Genomic DNA, 19,363 nt, shown 5'->3' with positions numbered 1-19,363 from the left:
TTGTGTGATTTGGGCAATATTTAGAAAGCAGAATCAAAGCCTTGTTGACTGGATTGGGAGTTTCTAGCTTCCTTTTAAAGGTACCAATGAAGCACTGGTGGTAGAAAGTAAGTAATATAAATACTGTAAAGCCGTAAGAGATTCATTCCATAAGCTTCACAGGAAACATGAGGTTCATAGAGTAGCACCTCATGCTTTAGGGCAGAAAATGTAGAAAAGAAAAAAAAATTCTGTGGCATGTTGAGTATGTACTCAATGTTTCAATTCCATGTGAAACACTGCAGTTAACTAAAAAGTACATCCATGAAGATCTCAATTAAACTTGATTAATCTTACTTAAACTAGATACAATTTCAGCAGTAATTCCATAATAGTCCAAGACCTCTGTAAAAACACTTCCATTGATTATTTTATTCAGAAAAAAAACAATAGGGGGAGACAGAAACAAAAATTCTGGTCATTTGCAGTATCTATCAGCCTTCAATTTGGCTCTCCTGTTTAAACAAAGACAAATGATAAAAATTATGTAAAACATTCCATATATAGTCAGCTACTAAATATATACTCAAACTCAAATTGTGTTCTCAATTTGGTTTTTATATCACCATCCCACTTATATCAAAATATTTTAATTAAAATTTAACTTTTCAATGTTAGGTTTCATACTAAATGCATTCTGTTCTTATGAAAGCCTTTCCTAATCTTGAAGAAATGTTGCCTAAGAGCTTTTTCAATCCATAATAGAATTTTAATTGCCTCTGAATTTAAGCATGCCCTAAACTTCTATTTAACAGGGTGGCAATCTTCTATTTTCATAAGTGGTAAAAGTTACAACACACGGACCTTATGTATTTTGTGTCCACATTCTGGTATTGTTTTTTTATATCCTATTCTTATTTCTTAAAACCAGATACATGCTTTCTCAGCAGGAAAAATTCTTACATCACTTACTAACTTCAGATAACAACATGATCAACTCAGTTAACAGGAAATATATGATGAAGCATCATCTTTATCAAGTAATGTAAAGAGATGTTTTAAGACTAATTTTGCAACACAGGACTTGAAGGAGTGGCAGATTACCACATTCTCTTTCCTTCTGGTGCTTACTTGATTTATAGTTCTAAATGTACAGCCAACCCTCTCTACTCATTTTTTTATGTTATAAATCTAGGACATTACTTACCTAAAAAGGAATAACAATAGATAAATATTAATAATGTGCTCTGATAAATATCCTGCACACTTCTAAATTCAACTTGGTAAAAGTGCTTCCATTTCATTTATTTCATTTTATACTTGATAATTTTTAAACTGATTCATTTTTACTTCATTTTTAGGAAGCTGTACTACTCTACCAGAACCCACTGAGTTTTGAAATTTAACTACTTCTTTCTAATAGTTATAAAAAGATGATGATAAATAAATTCATGAAGGAGTTTCAGTCAAACCTGAATTTCTTACCACAAAATATGTAAGTTTTTGAAACCTGGCTATTTTTAGATCTTCTTTATTGGTAATCTTTTCCTAGACTTATGATGTCCTTTGTAAGTAACATTACCATGTTCACAAATTAGAAGATGAAAACTTAAGAAGTGTAATAACTGAAAAAGAACACTGGTTACACATAGGCCATTTCTACTGGATCCTGAAAATGGCTGGAAATAAGTAAAAATATACCTACCTGTCCAGAAGTGTTTCATGTAAAAATCCATCCTTCCGGGCCTTTTTGAGAATTTTACTGTCTTCTTTACTTATTTTAAGTTTGTGGTCTTGGAAGCTCTGAAATTTCTTTCTGTTAAGAAAATGCCTTTCTTGAAAATCACCTCAAACTTTGATCATACATGTTTACTCATGAAATTACAAATATTTTAAAAGTTTTTCATTTATTTAAAAAAATTAATTGTATTTCTTTAATGACATACAGCTTTTCAGCTGCAGAGATGACCTCAGCGCTCCTGCCCGCAGAGGGCAGTGGCCTGCGCAGCACTACAAGGCCTCCCTTTCACTGAGGGGTGTTGACCGGGGTCCCGAGTGCTGGCTCTGGAACATTGGGTCAGCATCATGTACTAATAAGCTACAGTCATTCTGTTAATGAACAGGGAGTACAGACTAACCCAAGTGACTTTAGCTTTGAAAGCCAGCAGGATAATTAGGAAAACTGAAGCTTTGAGAAAAGAAAAGCATTCAGCCTAGTTCTTTGTCCTAGAGTCTGTTATGCCTCGTGTCTTTCAGGCCTTGAGAAGGACCCGTCTAATCTGTAAGGTCGAAAAGGAAAATAATACGTACACATAATTGATTTCACACTGTTTAACATTTCCTTTGTCTTCTTCTGGAATATCATCTTTTTTCTTAGTTTCTCTTTCAGCACAGGATCTAATCTGGACAATGGAGAGAACTCAACAGGTTATACATGAATCTTCCCCTTCCCCACTTATTTCTTAAGAACCCTCTAGATGATTTTTTATGCAAAAGAAGAAAACAATCAACTTAGCAATTAGATTCAGAAAAAGACAGGTTCTAGATATGTTTGTATATATGTTTATATATATATATATATGATTTATATAAATAATTGCTATTATATGTTTCTCTAGAGCCCTTGCATCAGACATGGAGAAATTTATTTAGAAAAACATTTTATAGATCAGATCCTGCTGAGCATTTAGGCAATAATTTAATTTAATGGTGGCATCAAAGTAAATATTCAAATTATTCTGTAGTGTTTATTTTATAACACTGAAAATTTAAGATAGTAGTTACTTTACTTTGCATAGGCTATTCACAAATCCATTAAAATTTGTAACATTACACAACTCATTTTTACCTAATTGGAATACACTCCTTCTAAATCTTCCTTATGTCCTCATAAATTGTGACAGATATTTACTATCACATGCCATAAACTGATACAGCAAGTGGGATCCACGGAATGGGGCAAGAAGGGGACAGAAGTCAGGCCCTTGAAATTGGCAATTTGCAACCTGAAGGACTGGGATTCTATCTCCAAGGATTTACATCTCTGAAGTGAGCTTTGTGGCCCTGAGCCCAATTCCAAGACTGCTTAGAAAGCAGTGACCAGTGGCATGCACCAATGCCACGTGTGTGACAGGTCTGCTTAGTGGGGTCCTTACAGATCTGGGGAGATCACTTGCCAGTGCATGTGACAATACTACAATACTACTTTCGGCAGAAGGGAATGTGCTCTGGTCGATAAGGATAGGCTACAAAGGTGGATGGATGATACAGACTAGCAGAACCTGCGAAATAAAATGCAAGGTGGGAAGAGTTTTGGATTATCACTGCTCAGGGCTTCTAGATACTTGACTAACCAAATGAACCCAGGGAAATATGACAGGTACTTCATTTAAAAACAGTTGTTGGGACTCCTGGGTGGCTCAGTTGGTTAAGTGTACGACTTTGGATGAGGTCATCATCTCACAGTTCGTGAATTCGAACCCCGCGGTGGGCTCTGTGCTGACAGCTCAGAGCCTGGAACCTGCTTTGGATTCTGTGTCTCCTGCTCTCTCTGCCCCTCCCCCACTCATGCTCTCTCAAAAATAAACATAAAAAAAATTAAATATTTAAAAACAGTTGTAATTAGTGACAAATACGGCATAGTATTGTTTTTTCCATGAAGTGCAGAGTTACTGCATTTTATTTGCATCGTTTCTCTTCAAAAATCATACTTTTAGGTAAGCGAGAAATCCACCAGTATTTTTCTCACGACCTATTTCTGGAGAGGCGGTGTGGTATGGAATGTCAGTTTCCAGTCAGCTGGGTCTGGGTACATATCCCTGTCTCATTGTAGCTAGCTGTGTGACTTTCATGAAGTGACTGATCAAAATAGGTAAGGATATAAGGAGGGCTACAGGCCATTCCCTCAGAGGTAAGGTGACTAGCTACCTCCCAGGAGCACAGGGAAGATTCAAGATGATGCATGTGCCACCTTCAGCAGAGTGCCTGCAGCTACTTGCTTCTGCTTTGTTTTTGTTTTGTTTACGTAACTGCAAAGTGTTATGACTAACACTTTTCATATACCTTGTAATTCTGCTTGTGGGAATGTGTCCTCAGATACAACGAAAGAAGGATGAATATTCAAAGTTTTGTGTGTTACAGCACTGTGTGAAGGAGCAAAAGACTGGAGGGAACCTAAATTTGCATTTATAAGGAACTGATTAAATCCCTAAAATGGAATATCATGTAGTTGTTAGAAAAGCAAGACAAGGGGTGCCTGGGTGGCTCAGTTGGTTAAGCGTCCGACTTCAGCTCAGGTCATGAGCTCATGGTTTGTGAGTTTGAGCCCCGTGTTGGGCTCTGTGCTGACAGCTCAGAGCCTGCAGCCTGCTTTGGATTCTGTGTCTCCCTTGCTCTCTGCCCCTCCCCCACTCACACTCGGTTTCTCAATAATAATAAATAAAATTAATTAATTTTTAAAAAAGCAAGAAAAAATTTTATACATCATGATAAGGGAAAATTTGCAAGAGACAATGTTAAGGAAAAAACTCAAGTTCTAAAGGAGTATGTATTGGAGGCTAACGTTAGTGTAAAAAGGTAGAAAATTATAAACATATCCATATTTTTATAAACTCTGGAAGGTACAGAAGGATAGCAATGATGTCTTAATATGTTTGTATTTTAAAAATTGTGAACCATGTGAACGTACCTATTTAAAAAACTAAATTTTAAAATTCAGGCTTTAAAAAGAAAATATAGGCCTAAAAAGCATGTGGCAAAATACTAATACATGGGGGTAAGATACAGAGTAATTTTTCTACTGCATGGTACAAACCAGCCACCAGTTATGGGATTTACAATTAAAAATAAAGGTTATTTGGATCATAGTATAAAAAACTATGCATTACATCTTTAAAAGTGATGGCAAATGACTATTCAACATTTTAAAGAGATATATATGTGACATGTATTAATGTATAAAAAGTCATGATTACCTTTATCATTTCTTCTTCTCCTGCTGTTTTACTTTTCGCTTCTATATCACCTGCTTCGTTGCATCTAATAAAACAGCTATTTGAGGCCAATAGGGCCATTTTCCCCTGTAAAACAAAACAAAAAAGTCACAGGAATACCTACAAAATAATTCTTATATCTTGAGAATGAAATTCTACTCTTACCCCCAAGTCTAAAAGTAATCAGCAAAAAGAATTTGGAGAAAACATAGAAAATAAAGACAAACAGAAAAGAACACCAAATCACCTATAATCTTACTATTCAAAGATAACCACAATAAACATTTTTAGTATATTCATTCTGTTAATAAGATGAAATAGAATTGTTTCCTTTGGCCTCAAAGATCTATTGAGAATATAAATGATTTAGTTCAGCTTGAAAAATAGTTTTTAAAACAATACAAATTATAAAATTCACAGTAGTTTACTCAAAAGTACTGTTTTAAGTAAAATTTTCTTCATAATTAGAAAATATAAAAATAAAAGCTAACTTTTGGTGCCTTTGAATTTACTGCTCAGAATGTTAAGAATTAATGTCTGAGGGACTTTTTTATGTGGCCAGAAATATTCATACTCTTTTTATTTTTTTTAATGTTTATTTTTGAGAGAGACAGAGAGACAGAGTGCATGAACAGGAAAGGGGCAGAGAGAGAAGACAGAGGATCTGAAGTGGGCTCCGTGCTGACAGCCCCATGCGCGGTTCAAATACAAGATCATAACCCAAGCCGAAGTTGGCTGCTTAACCGACTGAGCCACCCACACGCCTTGTCATACTCTTTTCAGTTGTTCAATGCCCACTGTGTTATACAGATTCTAAAAGGCAAAACGTGAAAACGAATTTTCTCGTGTTATCTAAACCGAGATTTAATTAAATTTCCTTAACAAATATAAGGCTTAATTATGACTTGCAAAACTTTGAGTACCTTAAACGGACAACATATTTACAAATACAATCATTACAAAATGTATTAATAACTTTATATCACACTCAGTTACAAAAGGGCTAGTAACAGTGGATGTGATTGATTTTCTTATTAAGGTGGCCAGGGCTGGGCTTTCTACCATCTGGACGACGCTTGGTGTGCGGGGTATGGCTGTATCGTCCAGTGTAATTTAAACTCGTAATTTAAAGCTGAATCCCTCTTAGCAATCAAGTTTTCCTTGTTCCATCAGGAACTTTTATGTGTCTTTTTCATTTAAATATTAAAAGTTAGTGTCTTTCCCCAAAACAAAGTGCAAATGAACTTCCCAAACATTCTGTATGAGTGGTAGTGTCTGGGTTATCATCATGCTGGCCTGATGATACACTGGTCTTTTCTGTTGATATAATTTTTATTGAAAGTACCTTATTATAGTGGTAAGATCACCTAGAAGGAGTTGCAATCCATAAGTGGTTCATGAAATCAATTTAGTGGGTCCTGCCCAGTATTTAAAAAAAAAAAAAAAAGACACAAAAAAAGTACAACAGAATAGAAAATATTGAAGTGCACAACACGAAGATTAAATAGGTATTAAGTACAATGTGTGTACTGGGCTGCAATGTAAAAATGTTTTTCTCACTGGACTGAGGTCAAAAAAAGTTTGAAAGTTACTGACCCAGAGATTTTACCCTAGGGGATGAGGGAATGAGTCTAAATAATTCTCTCTTGGGACACCTCGGTGGCTCAGTCGGTTGAGCGGCCGACTTCGGCTCAGGTCATGATCTCGCGGTCCATGAGTTCGAGCCCCGCCTTGGGCTCTGTGCTGACAGCTCAGAGCCTGGAGCCTGTTTCAGATTCTGTGTCTCCCTCTCTCTGACCCTCCCCCGTTCATGCTCTGTCTCTCTATGTCTCAAAAATAAATAAACGTTAAAAAAAAAAAATTAAAATCTCTTTTGGGGGATGTTTGGCATATGGAAACACCGTGGGATCATATTTTGAATTCGTTATTGTCTATTCCCAATGGTTCTACACAGTTACCAAACTCCTCTTCTACTGGTGGCTACCTATCCTTCCTGTTCTCAATATAGTATCTCCTTTTAGCTCTGTATAGATCTAAATATATAGAGCTATATAGAACTCTGTATAGAGCTTGATATAGTATCTCCTTTAGCTAGGAGACTGTTTTAGCTCTGGTATATTTTTGTTCAATCCTTACTGCTTACACAAACAGAAAAAGGAACTTATATATTATTATTTTTTTTTGGAACTTAGGTATTCTGAATAAACAGACATAGACTTAACAAAATATCCTTCCATTGCTAAGTGCCTATTTACTAAGATCAATAAAAATTAATATATTATCTTCATCCTTCTTTTGTACTAAAACTTTTTGTACACTATTTGCTTTTGAGTTTTACCATAAACTCAGATGTTTATAGACTAATTTGATTTCAGTGAACCATTATTATCACTATTTACTATTTTATGCACAGATTGTCACAAGCTGGCCATAAGCTTGCTCCACTGTTCTCTTACCACAGTTTCTAATGTTTTTGAAAGCATCCATAATTTCTCCTAAGAAGGTATTCCTGAACTATCCTATTTTCCTGCCCCAAGACATAAAATGGGCTATCCTCTGAGAAATCTGGAATCTTTAATGAAAAATAAGAACTGAATCCAGGCACCAAGGGTACAGAAATGATGGTGGGCAAAAGTATTTTTGCTATTTTCGTTACACTATTTCCCCCCCCCCCCAGTTTTATTGAGATATAACTGACAAAATCACTGTGTATAAGTTTAAGGTATACAGCAAAATGGTTTGACTTAGGCATGTTGTGAAATGATTATTTCAGTAAGTTTAGTTAGACCCATCATCTCCTGCAGTTACAATAAAAAGAAAGCATAAAATGGAAAAAAAATTTTTCCTTATGATGAGAACTCAGGATTTACTCTCTTAACTTTCCACTTTATTATATAGCAAGGTCAGCTGTGGTCCTCATGCTACACATTATATCCCTGGCACTTATTGTATTTATCTTTAACTGTAAGTCTGTACCTTTTGGCCACCTTCCTCCTCTGATTCTTGCTCCCAGCACCTCTCACTCTGGTAACCACAAGTCCAACGTCTTTTTCTGAGTTTGATTTATTTATCTTATTATTGTTATTATTATTATTATTATTTAAGATCCCACATGTAAGGGAGATCCTACAGTTGTCTTTCTCTGTCTGACTTATTTCACTTAGCATAACGTCCTCAAGGTCCACCCATGCTGTTGCACATGGCAAGATTTACTCATCTTTTATGGCTGAATACTATTCCATTGTGTGTATGTATGTATATATGTGTGTGTGTATATATATATATATATATATATATATATATATATATACACACCACAACTTCTTTATCCATTTGTCAGTGGATGCCTAACTTGTCTCCATGTCTTGGCTCTTGTAAATAATACCCCTATAAACATGGTGGTGCAGATACCTTTTCAAGTTAGTCTTTTTGTTTCCTTTGGATATATTCTCAGACACGAGATTGTTGGATCATGTGGTAATTCTATTTTTAATTTTTTGAGGAGACTCCACACTGTTTTCCATTTGGCTGTACTAGTTTACAATCCCACCAACAATGCACAAAGGTTCCCTTTTCTCCACATCCTCAAAAGCATTTATCTCTCGTCTTTTTGAAGATAGCCATGCTGAGGGTCATGAAGTGACATCTTACTGTGCTTTTGGTTCGCATTTCCCTAACAACTAGCAATGTTGAGCATCTTTTCATATACCTGTTGGCTTTCCATATATCTTTTGTGGGGAAAAAAGTCTAGTCAGGTCTTTTGCTCATTTTTTAAAACTGGGTTGTTTTTTTGATATTGAGTTACATCAGTTCTTAATATATTTTGGATATCATCCCTTACCAGAAATACAGTTTGCAAATATATTTTCTCATTTTATAGGTTGTCTTTTCATTTTGTTGATTATTTATTTTGCTGTGTTGTACTATTTTTTGACATCTTTTTTTGTGACATCTTTTTAAGGTTATGAGTTCATATTGGTTTTCTCCAATTTAATGTATATTATTACATTCTTTTTTTGTTGTTTTTTAGAATATATACTCTCATTGACTGTTAAAGACTGGATCTTACCTTGACAAGAAGCTTTATTATAAACAACAATAGCACTTACATCTTGAAAGACTGGTTCCCATTGTTCTCTTGGTCCAATTGCATCCGAACGCCCCACAACAAGTCCGTCTGAATTAATACCAAGGTATTTTCCATAGCCAGATTTCAGGGCAATTCTTTAGATTAACAGAAAAGAAATGTTACAGACTAAGAAAAAGAAAATTAAATATGGAACATAAAAATAAATGTGGGTGTGTATAATTCCAGAAAAATCCAAAAATTTAAAAATGAAAGTTATCAAAAGCATATGTGCCTAGTGACTACCATATCAGAAAGTGTAGTTCTCTTGACATAATTTTATATTCTAATTATAAATCTCCCGTTGCATGCTATCAAATCACTTCCCAGAAAAAAAATTCTATCAACTTAACATTCTCACCTCAAAACAGGAGAGTATTGTTTTACCACAGATCTTTTAATATTATAACTTTAAAAACACTGGAATACAAGATATAGGAAAAATAGTATCCTATTTTATATTTTAATCATTGTAAGTGATATTTGTACTTCTTTTTCTTTCCTTTTTAGTTTTTATCTTTTTGTTCATTTTTCTATTGGTGTCAATTTTTTTTTCTTAGTATTATGAATCTTGTACACACATGTGAAGAATAAAAATTCATTGCTTGTTAAGGTTATTGCAAATATTTTCATTTGCCCTTTTTGTTTTTTCCTCCAATTGTAAAGAAGTTAGTGTTTATTGATTATTCTTCTGCTTTTATTCTTCCACCATACTTATTTGCCACTGAAGGAAAGTATAGAAGTAATAATGTGATTTTTTTAAAGAAAAAAATATGGTTTCTAACTTCTTAGTCTACCAATCCTTTATGATGCCAAGGGATTGATTTTATATTCACTTATAGTTAATATAATACGAATCATTATCATGTTGATGCAGCTAATTATTAGAATACTGAAATTCCATTTCTGCGTGTACTACCCAAAGTATCATTCTGTACTTTTGCGCTGTGAGAATATAAAAAGTCAGCTTATGAAATGGTTGTAAAACTAGTGAGTAAAATATTCTCTTGCTCTTTATGACTATGTAACATTCTCTACTGGTTTTAACAATACTCCTTTCTTCTATCTTCCTGTTTATCTCTTGACTTCTGACCAGTGAGTTTACATATCACAGCAACATCAGACTCCGTTGTGTCTTATATCTGTTTTCTTCACATGATCTTTCTTCTAATCTACATCTTATTTGGCCTGTGACAGTATTAATCTTCATTTTTTTCTAGCCTAATATTATATATTGCTAGGAATCATCGTGTATGCTTTTATTTGGAGCTTTAATTCTCTTTCGAAGACACAGTAACTGCAAATGAAATTTAATAATACCTAAATATAGGATATATACATATTGTAAGTTTAAAATTTCACAAAATACACTTCAAAAAGACTTTGTTTTTTACCTCAAAATTACTCTGTGGAATTAAGTTGACTTAATTAATTAGCTATATATTGGAATTTTTCAGTGAATAAAATGAAAAAAAATAAAAGGTTATTAATTATAGTTCAACTTAGTTACCTGGAATCAGACAATTTGACAGCTGTAAACTGCTCTGGAGGACTAGGGCCCTCATCAACTATGGAGAAAAAAGCATTTTGAAATAATTTGACGTTTGTTACAAATATACATGTAAAGATATACTTCAGCTTAAAAAAAAATATTTTCTCTTAAAATTAAGGGTATTTTGATACAATATACTATTCAGATTCAAAGTATCAAGATCTACTTTATCTCCTTATAACTACAATATTAGTTTTACATCCTGAATAGGTAAGTCAGCATGATGCTTAGGCTTATAAGATATTTTCTTTTTGGGGCACCTGGGTGGCTCAATGCGTTAAGCATCCAACTTCAGTTCAGGTCATAATCTCACAGTTCATGAGTTTGAGCCCTGTGTTAGGCTCTGACAGCTCAGAGCCTGGAGCCTGCTTCGGATTCTGTGCCTCCCTCTCTCTCTGTCCCTCCCACATTGTGCTCTCTCTAAGAATAAATAAACATTAAAAAAAGTTATTTTCTTTTTGTGTTTTAAAATGCACTCAGTACAGGGATGCCTGGGTGGCATGGTTGGTTAAGTGTCCGGCTCCTAAATAAATAAAGAAAAAGTGTCTGGCTCTTGATCTCGGCTCAGGTCATGATCTTGCAGTTAGTGAGTTCGAGCCCCACATCAGGCTCTGCGTGGATGATGTGGAGCCTGCTTGGGATTCTCTCTTTCTCTCTGCCCTTCCCCTGCTTGTGTGCTCTCTCTCTCTCTCTCAAAATAAATAAACTTAAATATATATATATATATAAAATGCACTCAGTACATAGACAAATAAGCACTTAATATTTAAAAAAGTAAATGCTTTAACTTATTCAAGGGATGGACATTCAGACCAAAACATACTGCTTTTTATCTTCAGTTACTTCATATCTCATTAGTGCTTATTCTGGTGTGCTAGAAGGAATAACAAAACTTTAAGTTGTCAATAATGCTCCAGGTTAGTTTTGGTAAAAGGTCCAAAGAATAAAGGAATCAAAGCTTTGACTCAACCAGGTTTCCCTTTCAATTTCAATTATTCATATTGTTTTCAATTTCTAGAGATACTCTTCTGGAACCATATAGAATGTTTTCAAATGTTTATAACTAAAAAAGAAGGATCTGTCAATATGTGATAAATATTAAGGAAGGAAAAAAGGTGGAGAGTCAAATGCAATGGATTTGTTTCTTTGGAATATACTGGATATTAGTTAGAATTTGGCCTAAGTGAATGAATGTCATAAAATATATAGTGTCAGTGGTCTTTTCCCTTTCATTGCTTCTACTAGACACAAACCTTCTTTATGTGGAGCTCCCAGTGTAAAAAGTCCATTGTCAAGTGCGTGTATATAGGTTCCTTTATCCATTTCAATTGCTATGGTTCCTGAAATTTCACCAAAGTTTGTTACTGTCCACCAGATTCCTAAAAAGTAAAATCAGTATTTTAAATTTGTTAGATTTGATACAAGGTTATTTGTTCTTGCTGTTGGAACTTATTTTTTAAAACGTTCAACTTTGCATTTGTAAGAAACAATACAGAACAATCTCTATACCCTTTATTCAATTCTCCCAGTGGTAACATCTTGCATGACTATATAGTACGATATCAAAACCAGGAGATTACCCTTTATACAAACCATGAGCCTTATTCAGATTTCATCAGTTTTACACATACTCATCTGGGTGTTTATATATGTATGTGTATAGACATGACTACCACCACAATGAAGATTACATTTTTTTTCTAACATAAAATAGCAGAGCATGTGAAGACACAAAATGATAGAGAATAGTCTCTTTCATTCCATCCCCCAGCCATCCATGATTACTTTTCAGAGGCAATGACTGTAATAACCTGTTTCTTATGTAACCCTCCAGAAAGACTTCCCAGCACAGTATTTTTTTTTCAAGTTTTTATTTAAATTCCAGTTAGTGAACATACAGTATAATCTTCATTTCAGGTGTATAAATTAGTGATTCATCACTTACATACAACACCCAGTGCTCATCACAACAAATGCCCTCCTTAACACCTGTCACCATGCCCCCACCCACCTCCCTTCCAGCAACCCTCATTTTGTCCTCTATAGTTAAAGAGTCTGTTTTCTGGCTTCTCCCTTTCTCTTTTTTCCCCTGTGTTCATCTGTTTTGTTTCTTAAATTCCACATATGAGTGAAATCATATGGTATCTGTCTTTCTCTGACTTACTAGGCTTAACATGATACTTTCTAGCTCCATCCACATCGTTGCAAATGGCAAGACTTCATTCTTTTTTTTAATGGTCTAGCACAGTATTCTTAACCAAGATTTTAGATTAGAAACAAAATGAGAAGCTATATACACTAGATATACAAATAGGAATGGGTTTCTTTTTTTTATTCATTTTAAAATTCAAGTACAATATACAGTGTTACATTAGTTTCATATGTACACTATAATAATTCAGTAATTCTGTACATTTCTCAGTGCTCATCAAGATAAGTGTACTATTTTTTAAAAAAATTTTTTAATGTTTATTTATTTTGAGAGACAGAGTACGAATGAGCAGAGAGAGAGAGCAGAGAGAAAGGAAGGCAGAGAATCCGAAGCAGACTCCACACCGTCAACACAGAGGCCCAATGTGGGGCTCGAATTCACAAACTGTGGGATCATGACCTAAGCCGAAATCAAGAGTTGGACGCTCAACTGACTGAACCACCCAGGTGCCCCAAGGTAAGTGTACTTTTAATTCTCTTTCACCTATTCCCCTATCCATGCTGCACATAAACGCAATCCCTATCAAAATACTAACGTTTTTCACAGAATTAGAATAATCCTAAAATTTATGGAATCGCAAAAGATCCCGAAGAGCCAAAGAAATCTTGAAAAAGAACAAAGCTGGAGGAATCACAATCCTAGATTTTATGATATACTACAAAGCTGTGGTAATAAAAACATGATACTGGCATCAAAACAGACACATAGATCAATGGAACAAAATAGAGTCCAGAAATAAGCCACACTTTTATGGTAAATTAATTTATGACAAAGACGGCAAGAATATAGAATGGGGAAGACAATCTTCAACAAACGATACTAGGGAAACTGGACCTCATTCTTACACCACATACAAAAATAAATTCAAAATAAAGACCTAAATGTGAGACCCGAATCCATAAAATTCCTACAAGAAAACATAGGCAAGTATCCATCCCTCCGATTCTTTGACATCAGTCATAGATAACATTTTTCTAGATATGTCTCCTCTGGCAAAAGAAACAAGAGCACAATTAAACTATTGAGACTATACCAAAATGAAAAGCTTTTGCGCAGTGAAGGAAACCATCGACGAAATAAAAAAGGCAACCTACTGAATGGGAGAAGCTAGTTGCAAGTGATACATCCAGTAAGGGGTTAATATCCAAACTGTATAAAGAACTTACACAACGGACTCTGTGCTGACAGCTCAGAGCCTGGAACCTGTTTCAGATTCTGTGTCTCCCTCTCTCTCTGACCCTCCCCCATTCATGCTCTGTTTCTCTGTCTCAAAAATAAAAAATAAACCTTAAAAAAAAAAAAGATTAAAAAAAAAAAAGGGGGCGCCTGGGTGGCTCAGTCGGTTAAGCATCTGACTTCAGCTCAGGTCATGATCTCGCGGTCTGTGAGTTCTAGCCCCGCGTCAGGCTCTGTGCTGACAGCTCAGAGCTTGGAGCCTGTTACAGATTCTGTGTCTCCCTCTCTCTCTGACCCTCCCCCTGTTCATGCTCTGTCTCTCTCTGTCTCAAAAATAAAAAATAAACCTTAAAAAAAAATTAAAAAAAAAAAACTTACACAAGTGAACACCAAAAAAATCCAAATAATCCAACTAAAAAATAGGCAGAGGACCTGAATAGAAAATTTTCCAAATAAGACATACAGATGGCCAACAGACACACAGAAAATGCTTAACATCACTAATCATGAGGGAAATGCAAATTAAAACCACAATGAGATAGGATTTTAACACCTGTTAGAATGGCTAAACTAAAAAAGACAAGAAATAACAAGTGTTGGCAAAGATGTGGAGAAAAATGAACGCTTGCGCATTGTTGGTGGGAATGTGAAGTAGAACAACCACTGTGGAAAAGAGTATGGGGTTTCCTCAAAAACTTAAAAATACAATTACCATGCCATCCAGGAATTCCACTACTGGATATTTACTCAAAGAAAACAAAAACACTAATTCAAAAAGATATATGCATTTCTATGTTTATTGTATGAGTTTGTTTCTGGGCTTTTTGTTCTTTCTGTTCTATTGATCTATGTATTGTTTTTATGCTAATACACAACCTTTTTGATTAGTACAGCTTTGTAATATAGTTTGAAATCAGGAAGTATGGTTCCTCCAGCCTTATTCTTTCTCTAGCTTGTTAGCTATCTGGGGTATTTGTGGTTTCATACAACTTTTAGGATTGTTTATTCATTATTTGTGAAAAATGCCACTGGAAATTTGATAGGGGTTGCAGTGAATTTGCAGATTGCCTTGCAGTAATTGCTTTTAACAGTTTAATTCTTCTGATCCATGAGCATGGGCTCTCTCCATTTGTCTGTCCTCTTCAATTTCTTTTATCACTGTCATAGTTTTCAAGTACAGGTCTTTCACATCCTTGGTTAAATTTATACCTAGATATTTTATTCTTTTTGGTGCAATTGTAAATGGGATTAATTTCTCCTTCTGGTAATTCATTATTAGCATACAGAAATGCAACAGATTTCTGTATGTTTATTTTATATCCTGCAACTGTACTGAATTCATGTATTAGTTCTAACAGTTTTTTGGTAGAGTCTTTAGGGTTTTCTATATATAAGATCATATCATCAGTCTACAGTGACAGTTTTATTTCTTCTTTTCTGATCTAGATGCTTTTTCTTTCTTTTTTCTTTTTTGCCTACTTGCTTTGGCTAGGATTTCCAATACTGTGTTGGATACAAGCGGCAAGAGTAGGTATCCTTGTCTTGTTCCTGGTCTTAGAGGAAAAGCTTTCACATTTTCTCTGTTGAGTATGAAACTAAATTGTACTTTGGCTAAAGAAGAAATGTATCAGTCATTAATAAGATATTAGATGGACATTAAGGAATTCTTATTAATTTTGTTAGGTCTGATAATGACATACTCTTATGTATTAAAAGGCAGAGCAAAACAGAAGAGAGAGAGGGACTGACTTTATAAGCAATGTACATTTATGTATACATGGATAGAATGACATAATACTTGTGTTTTACTTTAAAATTCTCCAGGGGATGCCAGGGTGGTTTAGTTAGTTGGTTGTCCAACTCTTAATTTCAGCTCAGGTCATGATCTCATGGTTCATGAGACAGATCCCTGTGTCAAGCTCCATGCTGATGGTGTACAGCCTGCTTGGGATTCTCTCTCTCCCTCTCTTTGCCCCTCCCTCTGCTCATGCGTACTCTCTCTCCCCCAAAATAAATAAATAAAACATTTAAAAAAATAAAACAAAACAAAATAAAATAAAATAAAAATTCTCCAGAAAGAAGTGTGTATAGGGTATTATTTCAGAGTAGTAAAGTATGTAAATGAAACAAGACTGTCAAAATAATGATCATTACTAATGACGGGGGTATGCGCACATGGGAAGTTCATTATTTTTTTCTACTTATGTATTAGTTTGAAAATTTCCATACAACAAAGTTTTTAAAAATTGAATTTATCACACTGCACAAGATTTCCTATTCATCTAAACAGGGAAGGATTTTTGTAACCAATAAAAAATTAGTAAAATTCTCACTTATATGAAGTTGGACTTTACCTGATATCATATATACAAATTAATTCAAAATGGATCAAAGACCTAAATTTATGAGTTAAAACTATAAAACTCTTAAAAGAAAACATATGGTAGAAGCCTCATGATATTAGATTTGGCAATCATTTCTTTCATAGGACACCAAAGGCACAAACAACAAAAGAAAACTAAGACAAATTAGACTCATCAAAATGAAAATCTTTTGTGCACCACAGGACACTATCAACAGAGCAAAAAGACAACCCACAGAATAGGAGAAAATATTTGTAAATCACATATCTATTAAGGGATTAATATCCAGAATATATAAAGAACACTTGAAACTCAGTTCAGAAAATGGGCAAAGGACTTGAATAGATATTTCTCCAAAGAAGATATACAAATGGCCAATGAGCACATGAAAATTGCGTGATACTGCTAATCACTAGGGAAATGCAAACTGAAACCATAATGAGATACCATTTCATACCCATTATGATGGGTATTATCATGAAACCAGAAATAATAAGTGTTGGTGAGGATATGGAGAAAATGGAACCCCCATGCACTGTCGGTGGGAATGTCAAATGGTACAACCACTATGCAAACGGTATGGAGTTTCCTCAAAAAACTAAAAACGGAACTACCATATGATCCAGCAATTCCACTTCCAGATATATGACCAAAAGAATTGAAAGCTTTGCTTTGAAGAGGTATCTGTACAGCCATATTCATCGCAGAATTATTCGCAACAGTCAAAAAGTGGAAGCAACACATGTGTCCATTGAAAGATGAATGGATAAACGAAATGTGGTCAATGTGCACAATGGAGTATTATTTAGTCTTAAAAATGAAGGAAATTCTGACACATGCTACAATATGGATAAACCTTGAAGATATCACCTGATTTCAAAACATTATGAAGTGACAGTAATCAAGACAAATATATCAGTAGAATAACAGATGAATCAATGGAACAGAAATATGTCAACACATATAAAGTCAACTGATTTTTGACAAATATATCAAAGAAGTTTAATGGAAAAGGAAAGTGTTCAACAGTGGTGCTGGAACAATTGGATATCAATATGAAAAAATGAAAAAAGAACCTCTGGGGTGCCTGGGTGGCACAGCTAAGTAAGCATCCAATTCTTGATTTCAGCTCAGGTTATGATCTCAGTTTGTGAGTTCAAGCCCCAGGTTTGGCAATGTGCTGAGAGTGTGGAGCCTGCTTAGGATTCTCTTTCTCTTCCTCTCTCTCTGCTCCACCCCCCTCAAAATAAATAAATAAACATAAAAAAAAAAGAACCCTGACTCCTTACACCATACCAAAAATTAATTTGAAATAGATCACAGATCTAATGTAAAAGCTCAAACTATGAAGATTTTTAAAGAAAATATATAAGAATTTCTTCATGACTTTGGAGTGTTAATTTCTTAGACTGAAGACATAAGGTGGTAGCCATAATAGAAAAAAAAAGGTAATAAAGTTTTATAAAAACTAAAAGCTTATATATATATGTATACATATATCAAATCATGATGTTGTACACCTAACACTAATACAATGTCACGTGTGAATTTTATTACAGTTGAAAAAAATTTCTAACTTTTGCTTTTAGAAAAATTCCATTTAAGCAAAAAAAGTCAAACCACAGACTGGGAGCAAAGACTGATAACAGAACTGTATTAATTCTTGGTGAGGGGTATAAGATGGCGCAACCACTTTCAAAAATTCTTGGTGGTTTCTTATACAGTTAAATATTCACCTATCTTTTGACATAGCAGCTCCATGTCTAGATATCTAGCCAAAATATTTACTCTAATTTGAGAATTGTTCATTTGCTATTTCAAAATAAAGTGAGATTTTCTAGAATATTAGCTTTATACCATTTCATATAAAATGTGAAGGAGCCATAATTTATGAAATTTCAAAATGCAACTGGCCCAGTTTTAAAAGAGGAAAAAAATTGCCTTAAAGTATAGATGTGGAAAGGATAGAAGGACTGAATAGAAAACAGGCTGGTTAAAAGTGTTTGGGTCAGTTTATCTCTGGTACCATTTACAGGCCACTGAGATGCTCTGTTCTGTTTAATTAAGATTTTCATTCATTTCACGGTATACAAAATAATCACTTTTGCTATCCATTACTGTTCCTTTAGGGACATGCATATCACTGGCTTCTACAATTAAAATGCATAGACGTTCAAAGAAAATAATTTGTGAAATATATTTGATTAGGTAATATTTATAGCAGGTCTTTAAAATTATGTTCAGAATCTCTAAGATATTATGGCATTATCGTATTTTAAATCAGAGAGCTGTGTTTCCTTTCTCTGTGTTTTGTTTTGATGATGAAAAAATGGCATCAGTGACATGTACTGTGGCAGACAATAAAAGGGATCCACAACTGTAAATAATATTGAACACTTTAAGAAAACTATAAACAGGTCATAAGTTCTTTTGACTTTCTTTATACTACTTAATCCCTAACTAAGAATTTTTTTTTTTTTAATGTTTATCCATTTTGTTGAGACAGAGAGAGAGACAGAGCATGAATGGGGGAGGGTCAGAGAGAGAGGGCGACACAGCATCTGAAACAGGCTCCAGGCTCTGAGCTGTCAGCACAGAGCCCGATGCGGGGCTCGAACTTCCAGACTGAGAGATCGTGACCTGAGCCGGTGTTGGATGCTCAACTGAATGAGCCACCCAGGTGTCCTTAAGAAAATATTTTTAAAGGCATCTCAACCTGTGTTAACTTTTTGCAGAGTAAAGTATAGAAAACTGCGGGGCCTGGGTGGCTCAGTCAGTTAAGCATCTGACTCTTGATTTTGACTCAGGTCATGATCTCACGGGTAGTGGTATCAAGCCCACGGATTCTCTCTCTGCCCCTCCCCTGCTCGTACCCTCTCTCTCTCTCTCTCTCTCTCTCTCTCTCTCTCTCTCTCAAAACAAAACAAAACAAAACAAAACAAAACAAAACAAAACAAAACAAAA

General features: G+C 34.6%; 1 protein-coding gene across 1 annotated transcript in view; it reads right to left on the bottom strand.

The window, feature by feature from the left end:
• Positions 1 to 382: 382 nt before the first annotated feature.
• The window catches only part of FRG1 (FSHD region gene 1), a 21,877-nt gene continuing 2,896 nt past the window's right edge, over positions 383 to 19,363 (bottom strand). The window contains exons 4-10 of the mRNA XM_040490025.1: positions 11,902 to 12,027; positions 10,607 to 10,664; positions 9,080 to 9,194; positions 4,953 to 5,057; positions 2,290 to 2,381; positions 1,685 to 1,795; positions 383 to 494 (exon numbers count right to left, since the gene is read on the bottom strand). Of these exons, the coding sequence (XP_040345959.1) occupies positions 458 to 494; positions 1,685 to 1,795; positions 2,290 to 2,381; positions 4,953 to 5,057; positions 9,080 to 9,194; positions 10,607 to 10,664; positions 11,902 to 12,027 (644 nt within the window). The 3' untranslated portion in view covers positions 383 to 457. The remainder of the gene's footprint in view (positions 495 to 1,684; positions 1,796 to 2,289; positions 2,382 to 4,952; positions 5,058 to 9,079; positions 9,195 to 10,606; positions 10,665 to 11,901; positions 12,028 to 19,363) is intronic.

This window comes from Herpailurus yagouaroundi, unplaced genomic scaffold, assembly GCF_014898765.1.
Source record: "Herpailurus yagouaroundi ecotype Mexico unplaced genomic scaffold, PumYag 181, whole genome shotgun sequence".
In the NCBI taxonomy this organism is placed as follows: domain Eukaryota; kingdom Metazoa; phylum Chordata; class Mammalia; order Carnivora; family Felidae; genus Herpailurus; species Herpailurus yagouaroundi.
The sequence above is the reverse complement of the archived record's forward strand: the minus strand, read 5'-3'. Positions and strand labels throughout refer to the sequence as shown.